Genomic DNA, 14,649 nt, shown 5'->3' with positions numbered 1-14,649 from the left:
TGTAAAACCTAAAGAAATATATGCGATTTAACCTATGTTAAAATTTCAAGTAGAGTTATTAATAAGCCAGAGGAGATTTCACAGGACAGATGGAACTTGGGATGGGAGGGTATCAGTGTAGTTAGAGGCATTACTACAGGATTGTTTAGAAGATGTTCTTAATATGACCTCTGAAACCCAAGAAACCAGAACACAGACCATTACAGGCTTTAAATACATATGTACCCTCCCTGTCTTAACTTCAGGATTATTGTACTTGAAGACTGTAACTGGCTATACTTTGTCACAGTTCCGGTGGCAGACACAACAGGTCAGTGTGTAACTATAAATCCCGTTGAGTTTAGGGAGCACAAAATACATAATATACAACAGTGATTATTCAACCACCTTTTTCTTTTCTAAACTTGCATAGCAGTTGTCCATTTTCTGACACATCAACCAGTTTTAAAAAGAATTGTATACCTTTCTTATCTTCTATTATTACTGTAATTAGAATAATCTCATAAATATTTGTATTCACTGTGCCCTCCCCCAAAAGGGCAACAACCTAAGGAGTAGCCCAATGCCAGGGATGAAGCCTAGTCCTACCCTTCAGGTTGCTGCCTTTTTTTTTTTTTTTTCATTTTAAACACGTTTATTTAAACAAGATGCTTGACGGGAAGGGAAAACTACCTAGGATTCATTTCTTTTAGAGCAACTTATCCCTACTTAAAGACCGATTGCCCTACATGTAACAACCATGTGCAGAAAAGTTATAAAATTGTCCTGTTTTACAGTAAGTGAAAAACATTAAAATTCTCCAATTGGACAAGGTGTGCAAGGACTTTAATAGTTTGTTGTTGTTAAACAGTGAGAGCAAAATAACTTACAGGAATATAAAGATAAGAGCTGAATGAGAACGCCACCAGTGGAGAAACTTACTTTGTTCAAAAAAATAATATCCTATGTATCAGCAGGACAGCATTCTTAGGCACCCTTATTTTTATGCACTAATTTAAATGACATCTAATTCCCTTTCTGATTCTTTTTTTTTTAACTTTTTATAATTTTTATTTTTGTTTAAAGTATTACAGATGTCCCTTTTTCTCCCCATGACCCGTCCCCCCCCCCCCCCCCCCCCCCCGTCACTCTCCCCACCATTGCCCGTGTCCTTGGGTTGTGTATAGATGCACATAAATTCTCTGGTTACTCTCTCCCTCCACCCCCCGCCCCCCTCCATCCCTCTGACATTCCTCAGTCTCAACTATGCTTCCATGTCATTGAATCTATTCTGCTCGTCCATTTATTAAGTTCTTTAGATTCCACGTATAAGCGAGATCATGTGATATTTTCCTTTCCCAAGCTGGTCTCCTGTCCCCTCCCTAGAGGGGGTGCTTCCTTCGTCCAGGAAAGGTCTGACCTGGGCTCAGACAGGCCCGCAGGCTCTGCGGCAGGAAACACTCCTGAGCAGGTCAGGTGCTGAGCCTCCGGCGCGGACCTGCCCGCGCGCCCGGCCGCGGGGAGGGCCGGGGAGGGCCGGGGAGGGCGGCCGGCCGCTGCGGACCCGGTCCCCTTGGGCTCCGGCCACTTTGATCTCGCCCGTCTGCCTAATCAAGTTCATCTACTGCCCAGGCTGCTCAGATTCAAAGCACCCCATTAAGCGGCTGATTATCAGATGGTCATTTCCCTCTTCCCTCCACCCGTGATCTCATTTCCAAAGGCCAGTCTCTCGCCTCCCTCTCCAAACTTCCCATCAAAAGGGAATTAGCTCTTCTTCCTTTCAACCCTCTTTGATGTGCAAACATCCTTCCATTTGCATAATTTTCTCGAGGTGGCCAAGGGGGGGGGGGGGAGCGGAGAAAGGAAGGGGGGGGATTTAACTAACTGAAAGCCAAGAACCTCCTCCCGCGTCTGCAGACCGTGACTCCAAAGGGTTAATCAGCAGCTCGCGGCCGGTGAGGGGTTTGCTGGAGACTTAGTCGCTGACCAGGTGGGGTTTCATACTGAATAATATTTATGCGCGCACGGACCTGAGCGGGGGAGAGGGGGAAAGTGCTTTCGGCAGAGAGCGCCGCGGTCCCCACTCGGGAAGGATTTCAGGTCCCGGCACCCAACTTCCCCGCAAGGCGAGGGCGCCGCAGCCCGCAGCCCCGCCTCCCTCCCGCACGTATCAGAACCGCCGCTCCCTGCGCGCGGGTGACGATCACCCCGAAGGTCGCGGGTCCAGGGGAACCACTGCGCCAGGGAGGGGCGGGGTGAGGAGTGTCAAAGGCCCCCTCCGTGTACACAAACACACCCCCTCGCGGCCCCTCCCAAAGCTTTGAAATCCCATCCCGGCTTTGTTGTCTCCCCCGGAGGGGCCGAGCGCTCGCCGCCGCCGTATAAAGGCGGCGAGGTGGCGGTGGCGGCGCAGAGCTCCGTGCGCCCCGCAGCCCGGACCGGGACCGCTGGAGGCTCCCGGAGCCCTGACTGGCCGCCGCGCGCCCCAGGCACGGCCTGCTGGGGACCGGGCTCGCAGAGCCACAGCCTCCTTCCTCTCTCCCTCTCGGTCTCCCCGTCTCCCTCGAGCTCTGAGATGAAGGTCCTGGGCGCGGTGGGGGCGGCTCGGGTCTTGGTCGCCCTGGTGGCAGCGGCTCTTTGCGGCCACCCTCCGCGGGCAGCGAGCGCCACCTTGAACTCGGTTCTCAATTCCAACGCCATCAAGAACCTGCCCCCGCCGCTGGGCGGCGCCTCCGGGCACCCAGGCTCCGCGGTCAGCGTGGCCCCGGGAGTGCTGTACGACGGCGCGAACAAGTACCAGACCATTGACCACTACCAGGTAAGGAGGGCCTCGGGGACCCGGCGACGGCGACGCCGCGCCCCTGGCGAGGGGCCGTCTGGGAAGAAGGGCGCAGAGCGTGCCGCGCGCGGGGCCGGAGCGTTCGGGCGCCGCGTTTGGGAGCAGTGGGCGGCAATGCCTTTTGCACAGGTGGGCAGAAGCGGTCGGCGAGGAGCGCCGGGGGTCAGGGAGGCGGGCCCTGGGGGCCCAGGTGCGTCATGCCCTCCTGCCCCTTCCGCAGCCCTACCCGTGCGCGGAGGACGAGGAGTGCGGCGCCGACGAGTACTGCGCGCGGCCCAGCCGCGCGGGGGGCGCGGGCGCGCAGGGCTGCCTGGCCTGCAGGAAGCGCAGGAAGCGCTGCATGCGCCACGCCATGTGCTGCCCCGGCAACTTCTGCAAGAACGGTGAGTTCCTTCGCTCCCCGGACTGCAGCGCCCCCCCCCCCCCCCCCCTTTGCTCGCCTGCAGGTGCGAGAAGACCTCACCCCGAGGCCGCTGCGGCGCCGCCTCCAGAGGGGTGCGCAGCGCCAGGCTGCCCTGAACCGGCTCCCTCACTAGGTTTACCTCGGAGAGAAAAGTACAGAGGGCTGCGAGTATCTTTTCTTTTCCTCTGTGCCCCTCAATGACGTAAAACGACGGCTTACCTCGGAGTGGACCCCTCCTTAAAAACTGGTCTGGGTCAGCCTGGGTGTCAATTGAGAAAGAAGATGGGGAGGGAGGTTGGATGGCGCACAGAGACCAAGGCGAGCGCCCTTGCTGTTTACCTGCCCTGTTCACTTTTCTTACAGTGCCTTCTCAGGGCTCTGCCAGTCCGGCCTCTCCCTCGTGATCCCTGTTGAAGCTGTTGGCAGCCAGCAGACAGCGCTTTTTCTGGGCTGGCCATCCTTAAGGGAGACCTTGCTCTCCTCCATCCTGGCTTCTCCCCCCTCCCCTCTGCCCCCACCTCCTGCTACCTTAAAATAAGTATTCCTCCCCACAACCACAGATCCCCTAAAATTTAATGTCTCAAAGAGGTAGGCTCAGACAGCCAAAGACGACTCCAGAAATAAACTGAAGTGTGGCGAGCCTCCTTAGGACCCAGTAATACTCCAGGATGAACTAACTAGATCTCTGTAATATAGAAATTACACAGTAAAGTAACTGGTGGGTGAGATTGCATTCTTCCAGGGAGCTTAACTTAGTCTTCCATTTGCTTAACTTAGTCTGGAAGTACTCATATAGCACCAAAGGCAGAGAAGTTATTTTTAAAAACTATGTTTTAAGTTACGGATTTTCTTTTCCTCACCCCATGGGTGATATTAAAGTGGCCAGAAATCTCACTGTCGCTTCCCCAGTTGGTAGGAAAGTATTGTAAGCGGCTATATTGGAGATGTGGCATATGACTGCACAATGTACACATTGTTGCTTCTGCCCATCTGGGGAGTTTCGCACTAACACTAGGGAGGAAGTTAGGCTTGTGTTTAAAATCATGTCCCTGCGATGAGGTCTCTCAAGTTGGTGCAGGCATAACAGACTGCCCCTGTCACAGCTGTAAGCAGTAACACACTACAGCTCGGGAGTTAACCACCACCTCCTGCTTCCTCAGGAATATGCATGCCTTCTGATCACAATCATTTCCACCGAGGGGAAATCGAGGAAACCGTTATTGAAAGCTTCGGTAATGATCACAGCACCCTGGATGGGTACTCGAGAAGAACGACACTGTCTTCAAAAATGTATCATACCAAAGGTAGGTCTAGGGACCTGAAGACTCATTCTGATCGTTAGCACATCATAAGTGTCTTTTGGATTATCTTAAGTAATGCCGCTTTAGCGGTGACGGTGTACTTTTCTCATTGTCTCTTCTTTCCTAGGACAAGAAGGTTCTGTCTGTCTCCGGTCATCAGATTGTGCTACAGGGTTGTGCTGTGCTAGACACTTCTGGTCCAAGATCTGTAAACCTGTCCTCAAAGAAGGTCAAGTGTGCACCAAGCACAGGAGAAAAGGCTCCCATGGGCTGGAGATATTCCAGCGTTGTTACTGCGGGGAAGGTCTGTCTTGCCGGATACAGAAAGATCACCATCAAGCCAGTAATTCTTCTAGGCTTCACACCTGTCAGAGACACTAAGCCAGCTGTCCAAACACAGTGGACTCCTTTATATAATATATGCTATGAGAACCTTTTGTGACTTTTGCCAGCTCAATCCTTAAGGATGTACAAAGTCTGTGGTTACAGTTAAGCATTCCAATAATACCTTCTGAAAATCGGAGTGTAAGAGCTTTGTTTCTTTATGGAACTCCCCTGTCAATGGTTGCAGTAAATTACTGTGTTGTAAATTCTCAGTGTGGCACTTAACCTGTAAATGCAACAAAACTTTTAATTATTTTTTTCTAAAGGTGCTGCATTGTCTATTGTTCATCTTGTTATGTAAATTTTTGTACACACTGATTGTTATCTTGACTCTGATAAATATTCTATATTAGATTGTAATAAATAATTTTAGCTTATACTTTCTAAATGCCTAACCCTTTCCCCTTTTAATTCTAGAATATAGAATGCAAGGAACTTTTGGAATGACAAATGATAGATATCTAAAATTTATCATGAAAATACTAGCTTATTTTCTGAAATGTACTATCTCAGTGCTTAGATTACGTATATATCTCTCTCTAGGCTGCAGTCGTCCTTGAAATAAAATTTTACATTTAATACCATGAAATGCTACAAGTATAGATAAATTTTGACATTGTGATCTTAGGGGGGGTGTTCTACAGGGACAGAAATGTGACATATTTAGAGATAATCAGAGAAAGATATTTCCAAATGTAAGACAAAATTGACCAATTTTTGAGTAATTTTAAAGAAAAATGCATTCTTCATTGACAAGCTCAAATGATCATGGTGGATGAGATTGAATCTTGCATTACTACTTTCAAAAATAGTTTCCAATAAGTTAATAATATCTACCCAAATGGTTAATAACTAATAGGTAGCAAAGGAAATTTCCAACAAAAGTCATTCCAGAGCAAAGGACTTGATAGTTAGCAGGAAGAGGCTGTGTATGTGTAGAAATACAGTTAAGTACATGCAGATTTTGTACCAAGTCAGTTAATCTGAAGTATCTGAAATACTATTCCATGCCAGGAAGACTTGTTCTAATTACTTTGATTATAAAATAATTATTCAATAAAACCCACAAGCCCTCCTTCATTATCTTCTTTTCATCTCTTGCTAGGTGAGTTCAGTATTTCCATTCTTGCTTAACCTGAATCCTGTTGATTATAATAAGGATACAGGCATATCGTTTAAAAGAAAGCCCACAGAGATGAAATCAGACTGGCTCTGCATTTTTACCTGCCAACTCTGATACTGGCAAATCTAATACTGGGGCAGGGAAAAGCAAGTGTCTCGATTTACACTTATTCTGTAATACACTAAAGCCTACCTCAAAACCACAAAGTGCTGGGTGTAAGGCACTCCAGAGGACAGTGACTGATCAACAAGCTTCCTTAAATAACGCAGACGCCCTTGAGTGTTTGCTGGTTTAGCTCTCCCGGAAGTGGGTCAGTTTCTCGGGGCGCAGCCAAAGGGCCACGCGGGGTGGCTGGCTCTTCACTGAGAAGGGGCCTGGCAGGATGTCTGCTGTTACATTCCTTTTGTCTGGAAGTTTCAGCTTCCTCACCCTGGAGAAACTTTCTTTCTCTACATGTGCTTGTCCTCTGAAGTGCCAGGAAGGCCGATTCTAAGGCCTGCCATCTCCAATAAAACACAATAGAGGAGAGGAAACAGGAAACCCTTTCTTCAAAAAGAAGAAAGAAGGGCCTCTGTTTAAGAGGGGAAAGGAGGGAAGCTTTAAAGGGCTTGGTTATGGAATCCCTTCCTTTCTGCAGGAACCCACTGTGGCCAGAGACGCTCGGCCTCTGCACCTCGCGGTGCATCCATCACGGCTCTGGCCCTTTTCTTCCCATCCTGTGATGGGGGCGGCAGAGGGAGAAACCGATCAAGGAGGGACACCTCTTCTTCCTATCAGACTGAGATGTTGGGAAGAGATAAAAACAAATTCTGCACATTATAAAGGTGAAAAATGAAGATCAGGAAAACTGTAGATACTTTGTTAGTTTAGGTAGTGATGGAGGCTGGAAGATGCAAGTCAGACACAATACAAATTGGGGATCCTTTAAGGACTCCCCAACATCTTAGATAGTGGCTGCTTAAAATGTGTATATGATTTTACTCTAAAACAACTTATTTGAAATGGAAAACATATGCACTTGGGAATGTAGTCAAAAGGTATTTGATCAAATGGGAGCATTCTGCACGCTGCCCTGTATCTTGGTTTTTTTGTTTGTTTTTGGCTGTGTGTGTCTTGCAGGTCGCATTCTATGTAATACATAGAGAGGTTCTTACTCCTTTTACCGGTTGCCTTAAGAGTACAATATGTTGGAACAGCTATCCTGTAATTTATTTAAAGGGATAACTGAGAGACATTTCAATTGTTCCCAGTGCGTTTGCTATAACAAATATTGTGCCGTGACTACAGAATTTTTATGTTGTTGTTCTTGTGCCAGTATACTAATAGGATAAGATGATGGCTGATTTCTGAAGCAAAATTCAAAATCAGAAAGCATGCTTTTTGTAGCTACTCATAAGGAGCGGCATGGGCAAAATGTCAAGATGCCTGCTTATCACTGTTCCAGGGAAGATTAAACGCTTGCTAAGTTGTGTCAGAGGAAGAGGGAAATACAGGCTTATCCTAACAGTTTCACAGTAAGCAGTAATCTCTGGCATTCAGCTAAACGTAGACTTTCTCTAATTCCTTTGATTTTAAAATTATTAAATGAAATCACAAACAAGTCATTCCCCCATCCCTTTTTCGTGTTCTGCTAGAAGACTTAAATAGTTCAAATTCTGTTTAACCTGAAACCTATTGCTAATAATGAGGATGGAGATACATTGTTTAAAAAACAACAACACAGATATGAAGCCTCAGTATGATTATTCCTATTTCAGCAGAACGAAACACTTTATGAATTTTTCTGATGGTAAATCAAGTTGTACCAATTCAGTTACGGGAATTAGTAACAATTATACTGTTATAAATTTTATCAGCTTTAGTATTGCTAACTGCATAGTCAAATTAGCACGTGGGGAGAACGCTGTGAAGGCCTCGGGCAGCCTCGAAGTACGAGGTGGTGGGGCGAGGGCTGCCCACCCCTGGGGGCCACCCACCCCTCTACCACACAGGCAACTTTGCACCTGGCCATGTCCTTGCCAAGTCCCGCTTCTGGTACTAAACTCCTTGGGAAAAGCGAGGTGTTCAGAAAAAAAAAAAAAATTAGCATGCACTGCCACTTACAGAAATTTCAGGTAAAATCATTCAACTTTCCTTCTTTTCTAAACTGTATAAATTGTCTAATTTTGTCATGCTACCAACTTTCTTTTATAGTCTTAAAAGAAAAATAGGTGATGCTACCATTAGACTTATATATTCCACTGAGTTTTGGATTACAATTCTCAAACCTTCTAAAATACTACTCTGAGTACAGTACCAAAGTATGATACATTATTTATCTCCATACACATACACAAAAAAGCAGAAAATAAATAATCTACATAATTTAGGAATCTGATGTTTGTACAAATGTGTATATATATGTGGGCCTTTACAGGTTTGTCCTACTGGCAACTGCTTAGAAATAGTCAATCATGTCAATAATCTGAGACTACAATGTGGGTAATGCTAGAACACCTTAATTCAATAAACACTGCTTGAGCCTGTCATGCTCAGTAGGCTCTGCTGGCATTTGAAATGATGCACCCATTTAAAGTTATGTTAGCTACTTTCACATCAAGAAGCTCATCATTTAGCAAGGCATGGTAAGCAGCTTTGAGTGCTGGGGGGTGGTTTACATCGTGGTTAGAGACACAGTTTCTGGAATCAAATGGACTTGGGGTGGAATCGTCGCTCCCTCAGTTTCTGACTGACTGGTGCTAGGCAAAGGCTATAGCCTCGCTGATAATATAAAGGGAATTCTATAAAGAGAATACTAACTTTAGAATGTAGGTGTGAGTATCTCATTTTATAATACTGTTATACTTATGTATGTTATATATATAACAACAGTTTAAAAAGTAATTAAATCAGCCTGTAGGTGCTTTCAAAAAGCTTCAGGGAAGCTGTGGTGTTTAAACCATTTTCTTCTTGAGGCCATTGAATTCAAGGAAGATAAACCATTTGAACTAGAGAGAGGAAACAGGATACGTGGGCTACAACGCTGTCAGTGCTGAAAATCAGTGTGCAAACCATTCTGCAGACTATTTCATTAGCTTGCTAATGACTTCTGTTCTACTGAAATTTGCACATGTCTATGGCTTGTCTGGGCGGCATAAATTTTACCCCCACTATAAATGACCTGCAGACTCAGCTTTGCTCAGCAAACTGCTTAGCCTCTCAGAGACTCGATTTCAAATTTTTGGGCAAAGGTTCTGATTGGCTCAGCTTTGATCTGGGGCTCACCTCTAGTCAAATTGACTCGGTTGGTTAACTGGGTGAGAAAATATAGACATGGCTGATTATATCCAGTACACCTTTAATAGGAACTTTGGTAGTTCTACAGGCAGGAGCGTGGAGAAACAGTTGCCACATAGTATGTCTACCACAGGTTAGTTTTGAAGGAGGAGGAGTTGACAGGTAAAAAAGAAATGAAAGGGTATTGGGGTAGAGGAAAGGGTATTAGAGATAAGCCAGATTACAAAGCTATAAAAATCATAATACATACTGTGCTTTAAAAACAGGGACTAATTCACTGGGGCGAGAGTATGGGATACCTGGGAAGACTTTTTTATCCTAGCAGGGTAACAATTTAATTTGTTATCCAGATAAAAGCTCTTCATTTTCAGCAACAGTTACCATATTAGGTGGTGATAGAGTTGACAATATGATTGAGACATATTTTGTCTCAAAAGGTTACTAGACTGTTTTCACAAACCTTTTTTCTTTTTTTGCCAAAAAAGGTTATAAAAGGATATTATTTTCTTTCCAGCAAGAGTTGTCATATCAGGTGGAGTTGGAGTTAAATAAATTATATTTGAGAAAATTTTATTTTCTGACTGATGTAATTAATGCACAGCTCTCACAAATCATGGTGATTTTGTGTGTGCCACAAAGTTGTAAATGAAAATACGGCATCGTCTCTAAATATTAGCAAATGTAAAACTGCACTGAAGGCCAGTGATAACTGGCCTCCTGTGGTTATAAACTATTAAACAGATTCTATTCAAAAAGTATAATTGGCAGAAGACACGAAGCATGTCTGAGCATGATAACACCATATTACATTTCACAACCTTTCACACTAACTTCATCCTGATGAGCAAAAGTTAGTTTTAGAAAGAGTTCCTGTTATTGAAACATTTCACCTATCTCTGATGTTCTGAAGTTCAAATTAAAAGCAGATGCTAGGACTTAGTTTTGGCACAGGTGCTGAAAATCAAGCCCTCTGATACACTGCCAGCGGGAACTGCAATTGATATTACCTTTCCGAAAGGCCATTTTCAGGTATTTTTAAGATGTGAAAACGCTTTGATACAGAAATTTAACTTAATAGAAATTTGTTTTAAAAACAGAATAATGATTGTATACAAAAATCTGCCTACTGTGACATGTTAGCAGCACAAATAAAAAATGAATTAATTATCCAATAAGGTATGATATGTCCTGAAAATATTCGGCAGTCATCAGATTTATGTGGAAAATGTTCATAATTCTCCATGTTAGAATGTTTACAAGAAGCATATTACAGAAGACACCCAGTAGGATCAGAACTACTTATATAAACAACTAATACCTAAGTCCAGGTAACAATATCTAAAAGGGAGGATTGTGGGAACTAATTTTTTCTTTTCATTATTTGTTACTTTTCTATAACAACCAGGCAATATATTATTAGTAATAAATCTAAAAGTAGGGCTAAAACTTGGGTTTTCCTCAACTTTTTGACACTTAGAGCAGATATCTTGATGTACCTCATTCTGGAGGTTACATTCCTCATTGGGTAAGTTACTGGCAGTGCAGGATTATTCCTCGCAGAATTTTCCAAAAGCTACATAAAAGAAAAATTATTCTTTTCTTACTGACCAAATTCTTTTCCATTCAAGGAATACTGAGAGAACCATGCCCAATACAGAGAAGACCTGCAGCAGGTATGTATATGTCGAGTGAAGGGGTACATGAATGAAGGAGAAATGGGAACATCTGTGCAAATTTCAGTAAGATTGCAACAAAGCAAAATATACAAAAACAAATACTTTATAATATCCAAAAGGAGGAATGGAGAGTAGGCAAAAGAAAAATTACAATTTTGTTATAATAAGTACTTTTTTATGGTCTTCTATCTCCATATTTACTTTGTCAACTATTATTTATTATGATGAAGGATTTGACATGGTACATAACACCCACAAATACATAAACCACCGTAGCAGGACATGGCCCTTAGATATATTGTTGGTGAGAAAAATCTCTCCTTCCTTTTCCTAACATTATACAGTTAACACTATCAGGCAGCTTGGATTCTAATCACACTGGCAGGGGGATTGAATTTTAGAGCCAATTAAACAGAAAGCTAGAGGCAAGGAGAATGGAAATTCTTTCTTCAGTTCTATGTCACAGTTCTATCATGTCACAGTTCTATCATGAATCTCGATTATCTTCTTGATTAAGGAGCAGCGAGTGCTGTTATCTCCTGACACTGCTGTTATATCCCAACACTACAGTGACATATTGCAGAAAATGTTTAAGACCAACAAAAAAGCCAGAACTTCCACTTCTCTAAGGCTGGGCAAAATTCAGAAAATGGCCAATGTTTTTCTTATATTAGCACTTTTATTCAACAACTTTCTCCCTGTTGCTCACACGATCTCTCTTCCTTTAAGGAACCCTATTTCTGCTTTCTTAGTTTTCATCAGTCCCTTCTCACCTCTTTCCCTTACTCTTTCCATAAGGCTCTCAATATTTTATTATTTTTAATTCTGATTACCTAACTTTTTGCAGTTGCAGCCTCCCAGGCCTGTACTTGGAGACCTTATGGCTAAAACTGTTAGCTATTCACCAAACCAGTTCCTTTTCCCTCCTGACCACATTTTCCCGACTCTCTTGCTGTCAGGTGTGGTCTCAGGACAGCATGACTCAGGGGATGTGTCCCTGGAGACACTGCACTAGCTTCTGCCCCATCTGCAATTGCCAGGGAGATCATGAGAGCCAGGCAATTAGATGGCAGAGCCTCTCTCAGCCTGGGTTTCCAAATAGCCCAGGTTCCCCCTGCTCCCCTCCACCCACCTCCACTTATGAGCAAGAGATAAACTGTAATTGTGATAAGCCATTGAGATGTAAGGTTTTTGTTTTACTTTATTACACACCTCAAGCTTTACCTTCCTCCTTCCTTCCTTTCTTTCCCCTCCCAAGTTCTACTCTCCTGTGTGCCCATGTCATAAGCCTACCACTGCTCTGATAAACAATAAGGGCTTGGAACTGTGGGGTGCAAATGAATTCACATTGTTAGCATTTAAATGAAAATGTAAAAGCACACAGCCAACATTCAATGGCTATTTTTACTTTCCTTTTCAGAATTGGGGACTTCTCCCAACTAAGCAATTGGATTGGCAGGAATGATCATGAGAACAACCCTTCAGGGCACCTTTCAGGTACTAGAGGCTATTTTAAGTGTTTCACATGGATTTAGTTGTTCCATTCTCACAATAACTCCATGCTCTAGGTATGTTTATTACTCGTATTTTATAGATGAGGAAACAGGCAAAGAAAGCTTAAGGTGTTTTGTTTACCTGAGGTCCTGTAGCTGCTAAATGACAGAACCAGAACTTGCAACAAGGTATTCTGCTTCAAACTCCAGGCTCTTCACCACTACTAATAGGGTTTGGATATTCAACCGTTAAAGCTCCTGCACCCCTTAGGTTGTTTAATAGCTACATTAAACATATGCTAAAGATTTATCTGGTGACTTAGAAAAATTCAGCACCTCAAGTTTCTCCATTGAGGAGCTTCTTTTTATGAAATTTCATTTAAGAATATATTTGAAATGCCATGTCCTGTGGTCTTGCCTGTGTGTTTGAATAAAAATAAAAGGAGCAAAAGATTAAGTTAATAAAGTTGTGAAAGTAAATTGTTTTAAAGTAAAAAATAGTATAATCTCTTTCTTGATTAGAGAGAGAGTTTAAAGCAAACTTTCCTGGTAATTAATCTACTAAAGTCACTGTTAGGTTTTTATGCTGTTTCTCTCATCCAAGAGGATGCTTTCTGCACATTGATATTATATTACAAACAACATGATAAATTTTTTGCATTTAAGGCTAGTTACTGACTCTCCTATACACAAACAGTGTACTGTGTTTCATAAATGTTTTGCGTTCTGATTATAGTTGCCTCTCCTTTAAGTCCATCCTTCAAATTATACCTTGTGTGGTGTCAACTGCATTTATGGTTACCATTTGCTATTTATTAACAAATGAGGGCTGAGTGGTTTGAACTTCCAGAAGAAGAAAATAAAAAATGTCTGGTATAATTATATCATGGATTCATCCTAAAATGCTAAAAATGGCTGAGACACACACAAGAAAGATACCTAAAGTTGGTGTTTAAGTAACTGTTTTCCTTAGAACACAAAATTGATGAGGAACTCAAAGCACTGAGGTAGAACCTGGAGTCAGGGTTGACATTTTGCATAGTTTTAGGTCTTAGGATGTGCCTGGCACAAAGTAAGGGCTTAACAAGTGGTTGTTGTGCTACAGCTGTGCATCCATTCCAGCGTGGATGAGCTTTCAGAGTGTCCTTGTGTGAAAACTATTTCAGTCCACTTGTTAATTCAGGGTGCTAAAATTACACTGCAATGGTGGTGTGCCCTGTGCCATCAGGAAGGGACCTTTCCATGCCAGTTTAGGTTCAAGAAGAAATCGAGGTATTAAATTTTAGTTCTATATATGCTTATGATTATATTTCAAAAGGGATAATCATTTTTATAGCTTTCTTAGGTGATTCTTAAACTCAGCTCACCATCTGAAATACCTGGGCCGCTTTCAAGATCTACTTAATCAAGATCTCTTAGGACTGGGCCCATGCACCTGTGTTTTTTAAAGCTGTTCCATTGTGATTGATATTGTGCATCTAATTTTAGAGCCTACTGCTACACATCCTTTAAACAAAATGCTTTACTCCCAACTGAATAGCCATATAGGGAGCATGTAGAAAGAAATAAACTGTTGGTTGAGGGCTCATACAGCAAGAGTGTTGACTAAGATCTTATGCTTGGGTAAATATATCATTTTATGTGATTCTTTTAACAACCCTAGCAGGTATATATACATGTTCACTACAACAACAAGGCAACGAGACAAGGAGTGCTGAGGGTCCCTAACTGGTGTCCTTAATGTCACATAGCTAGGAAGTAGCTGGAAGGTAGGTTTTAAAATGAGTTTAACATGATATGATTTATTAGCTGAAGACACCCATCATAGGAAGATCTAGTGAAGTACTAGTTCAATTATTGTTAACAGAGAAATTTATGGTCTTAGAGGAAATACACCCATTAACATGGTTGTCAATATTGTTGTGTGCTGACCTCACAATATGTCCTTCCCAGAGCATAGAATGCAATTTGAAGATTAGTTTTCAAACCATAGGGGCTATAAAGAAAACAGAAAAAAAATTAAACTAAGAGCTGTTTTTTTAAATGATAAACAAAACTGACAAACCTTTAGCTAGACTCACCAGGAAAAAAAGAGAGAGGACTCAAAATCGGAAATAAAGGGAACACATTCCAACTGATACCACAGAAATATAAAGGATATTAAGAGACTGCTGT

At 42.9% G+C, this 14,649-nt stretch overlaps 1 protein-coding gene across 1 annotated transcript; it reads left to right on the top strand.

Moving 5' to 3' along the window:
• The first annotated feature begins 2,275 nt into the window (after nucleotides 1-2,275).
• On the top strand, nucleotides 2,276-5,294 carry DKK1 (dickkopf Wnt signaling pathway inhibitor 1). Its single transcript, XM_087824145.1, has 4 exons — nucleotides 2,276-2,797; nucleotides 3,039-3,201; nucleotides 4,382-4,525; nucleotides 4,650-5,294. Exons 1-4 carry the CDS (start codon nucleotides 2,555-2,557, stop codon nucleotides 4,901-4,903), a joined length of 804 nt encoding a protein of 267 aa, XP_087680271.1. The 5' UTR covers nucleotides 2,276-2,554; the 3' UTR covers nucleotides 4,904-5,294.
• Nucleotides 5,295-14,649: the final 9,355 nt, after the last annotated feature.

The sequence above is a fragment of the Miniopterus natalensis genome, chromosome 14 (genome assembly GCF_054644295.1).
Source record: "Miniopterus natalensis isolate mMinNat1 chromosome 14, mMinNat1.hap1, whole genome shotgun sequence".
Lineage (NCBI taxonomy): Eukaryota > Metazoa > Chordata > Mammalia > Chiroptera > Miniopteridae > Miniopterus > Miniopterus natalensis.
The sequence above is the reverse complement of the archived record's forward strand: the minus strand, read 5'-3'. Positions and strand labels throughout refer to the sequence as shown.

What these genes read in the sequence shown, in the direction of transcription:
- DKK1 (XM_087824145.1), top strand. Translation starts at nt 2,555, where the DNA reads ATGAAGGTCCTGGGCGCGGTGGGGGCGGCTCGGGTCTTGGTCGCCCTG. An exon ending in AGACCATTGACCACTACCAG is followed by an intron (nt 2,798 to 3,038) that starts GTAAGGAGGGCC and finishes CCCCTTCCGCAG; the next exon opens with CCCTACCCGTGCGCGGAGGA. An exon ending in AAAAATGTATCATACCAAAG is followed by an intron (nt 4,526 to 4,649) that starts GTAGGTCTAGGG and finishes CTTCTTTCCTAG; the next exon opens with GACAAGAAGGTTCTGTCTGT.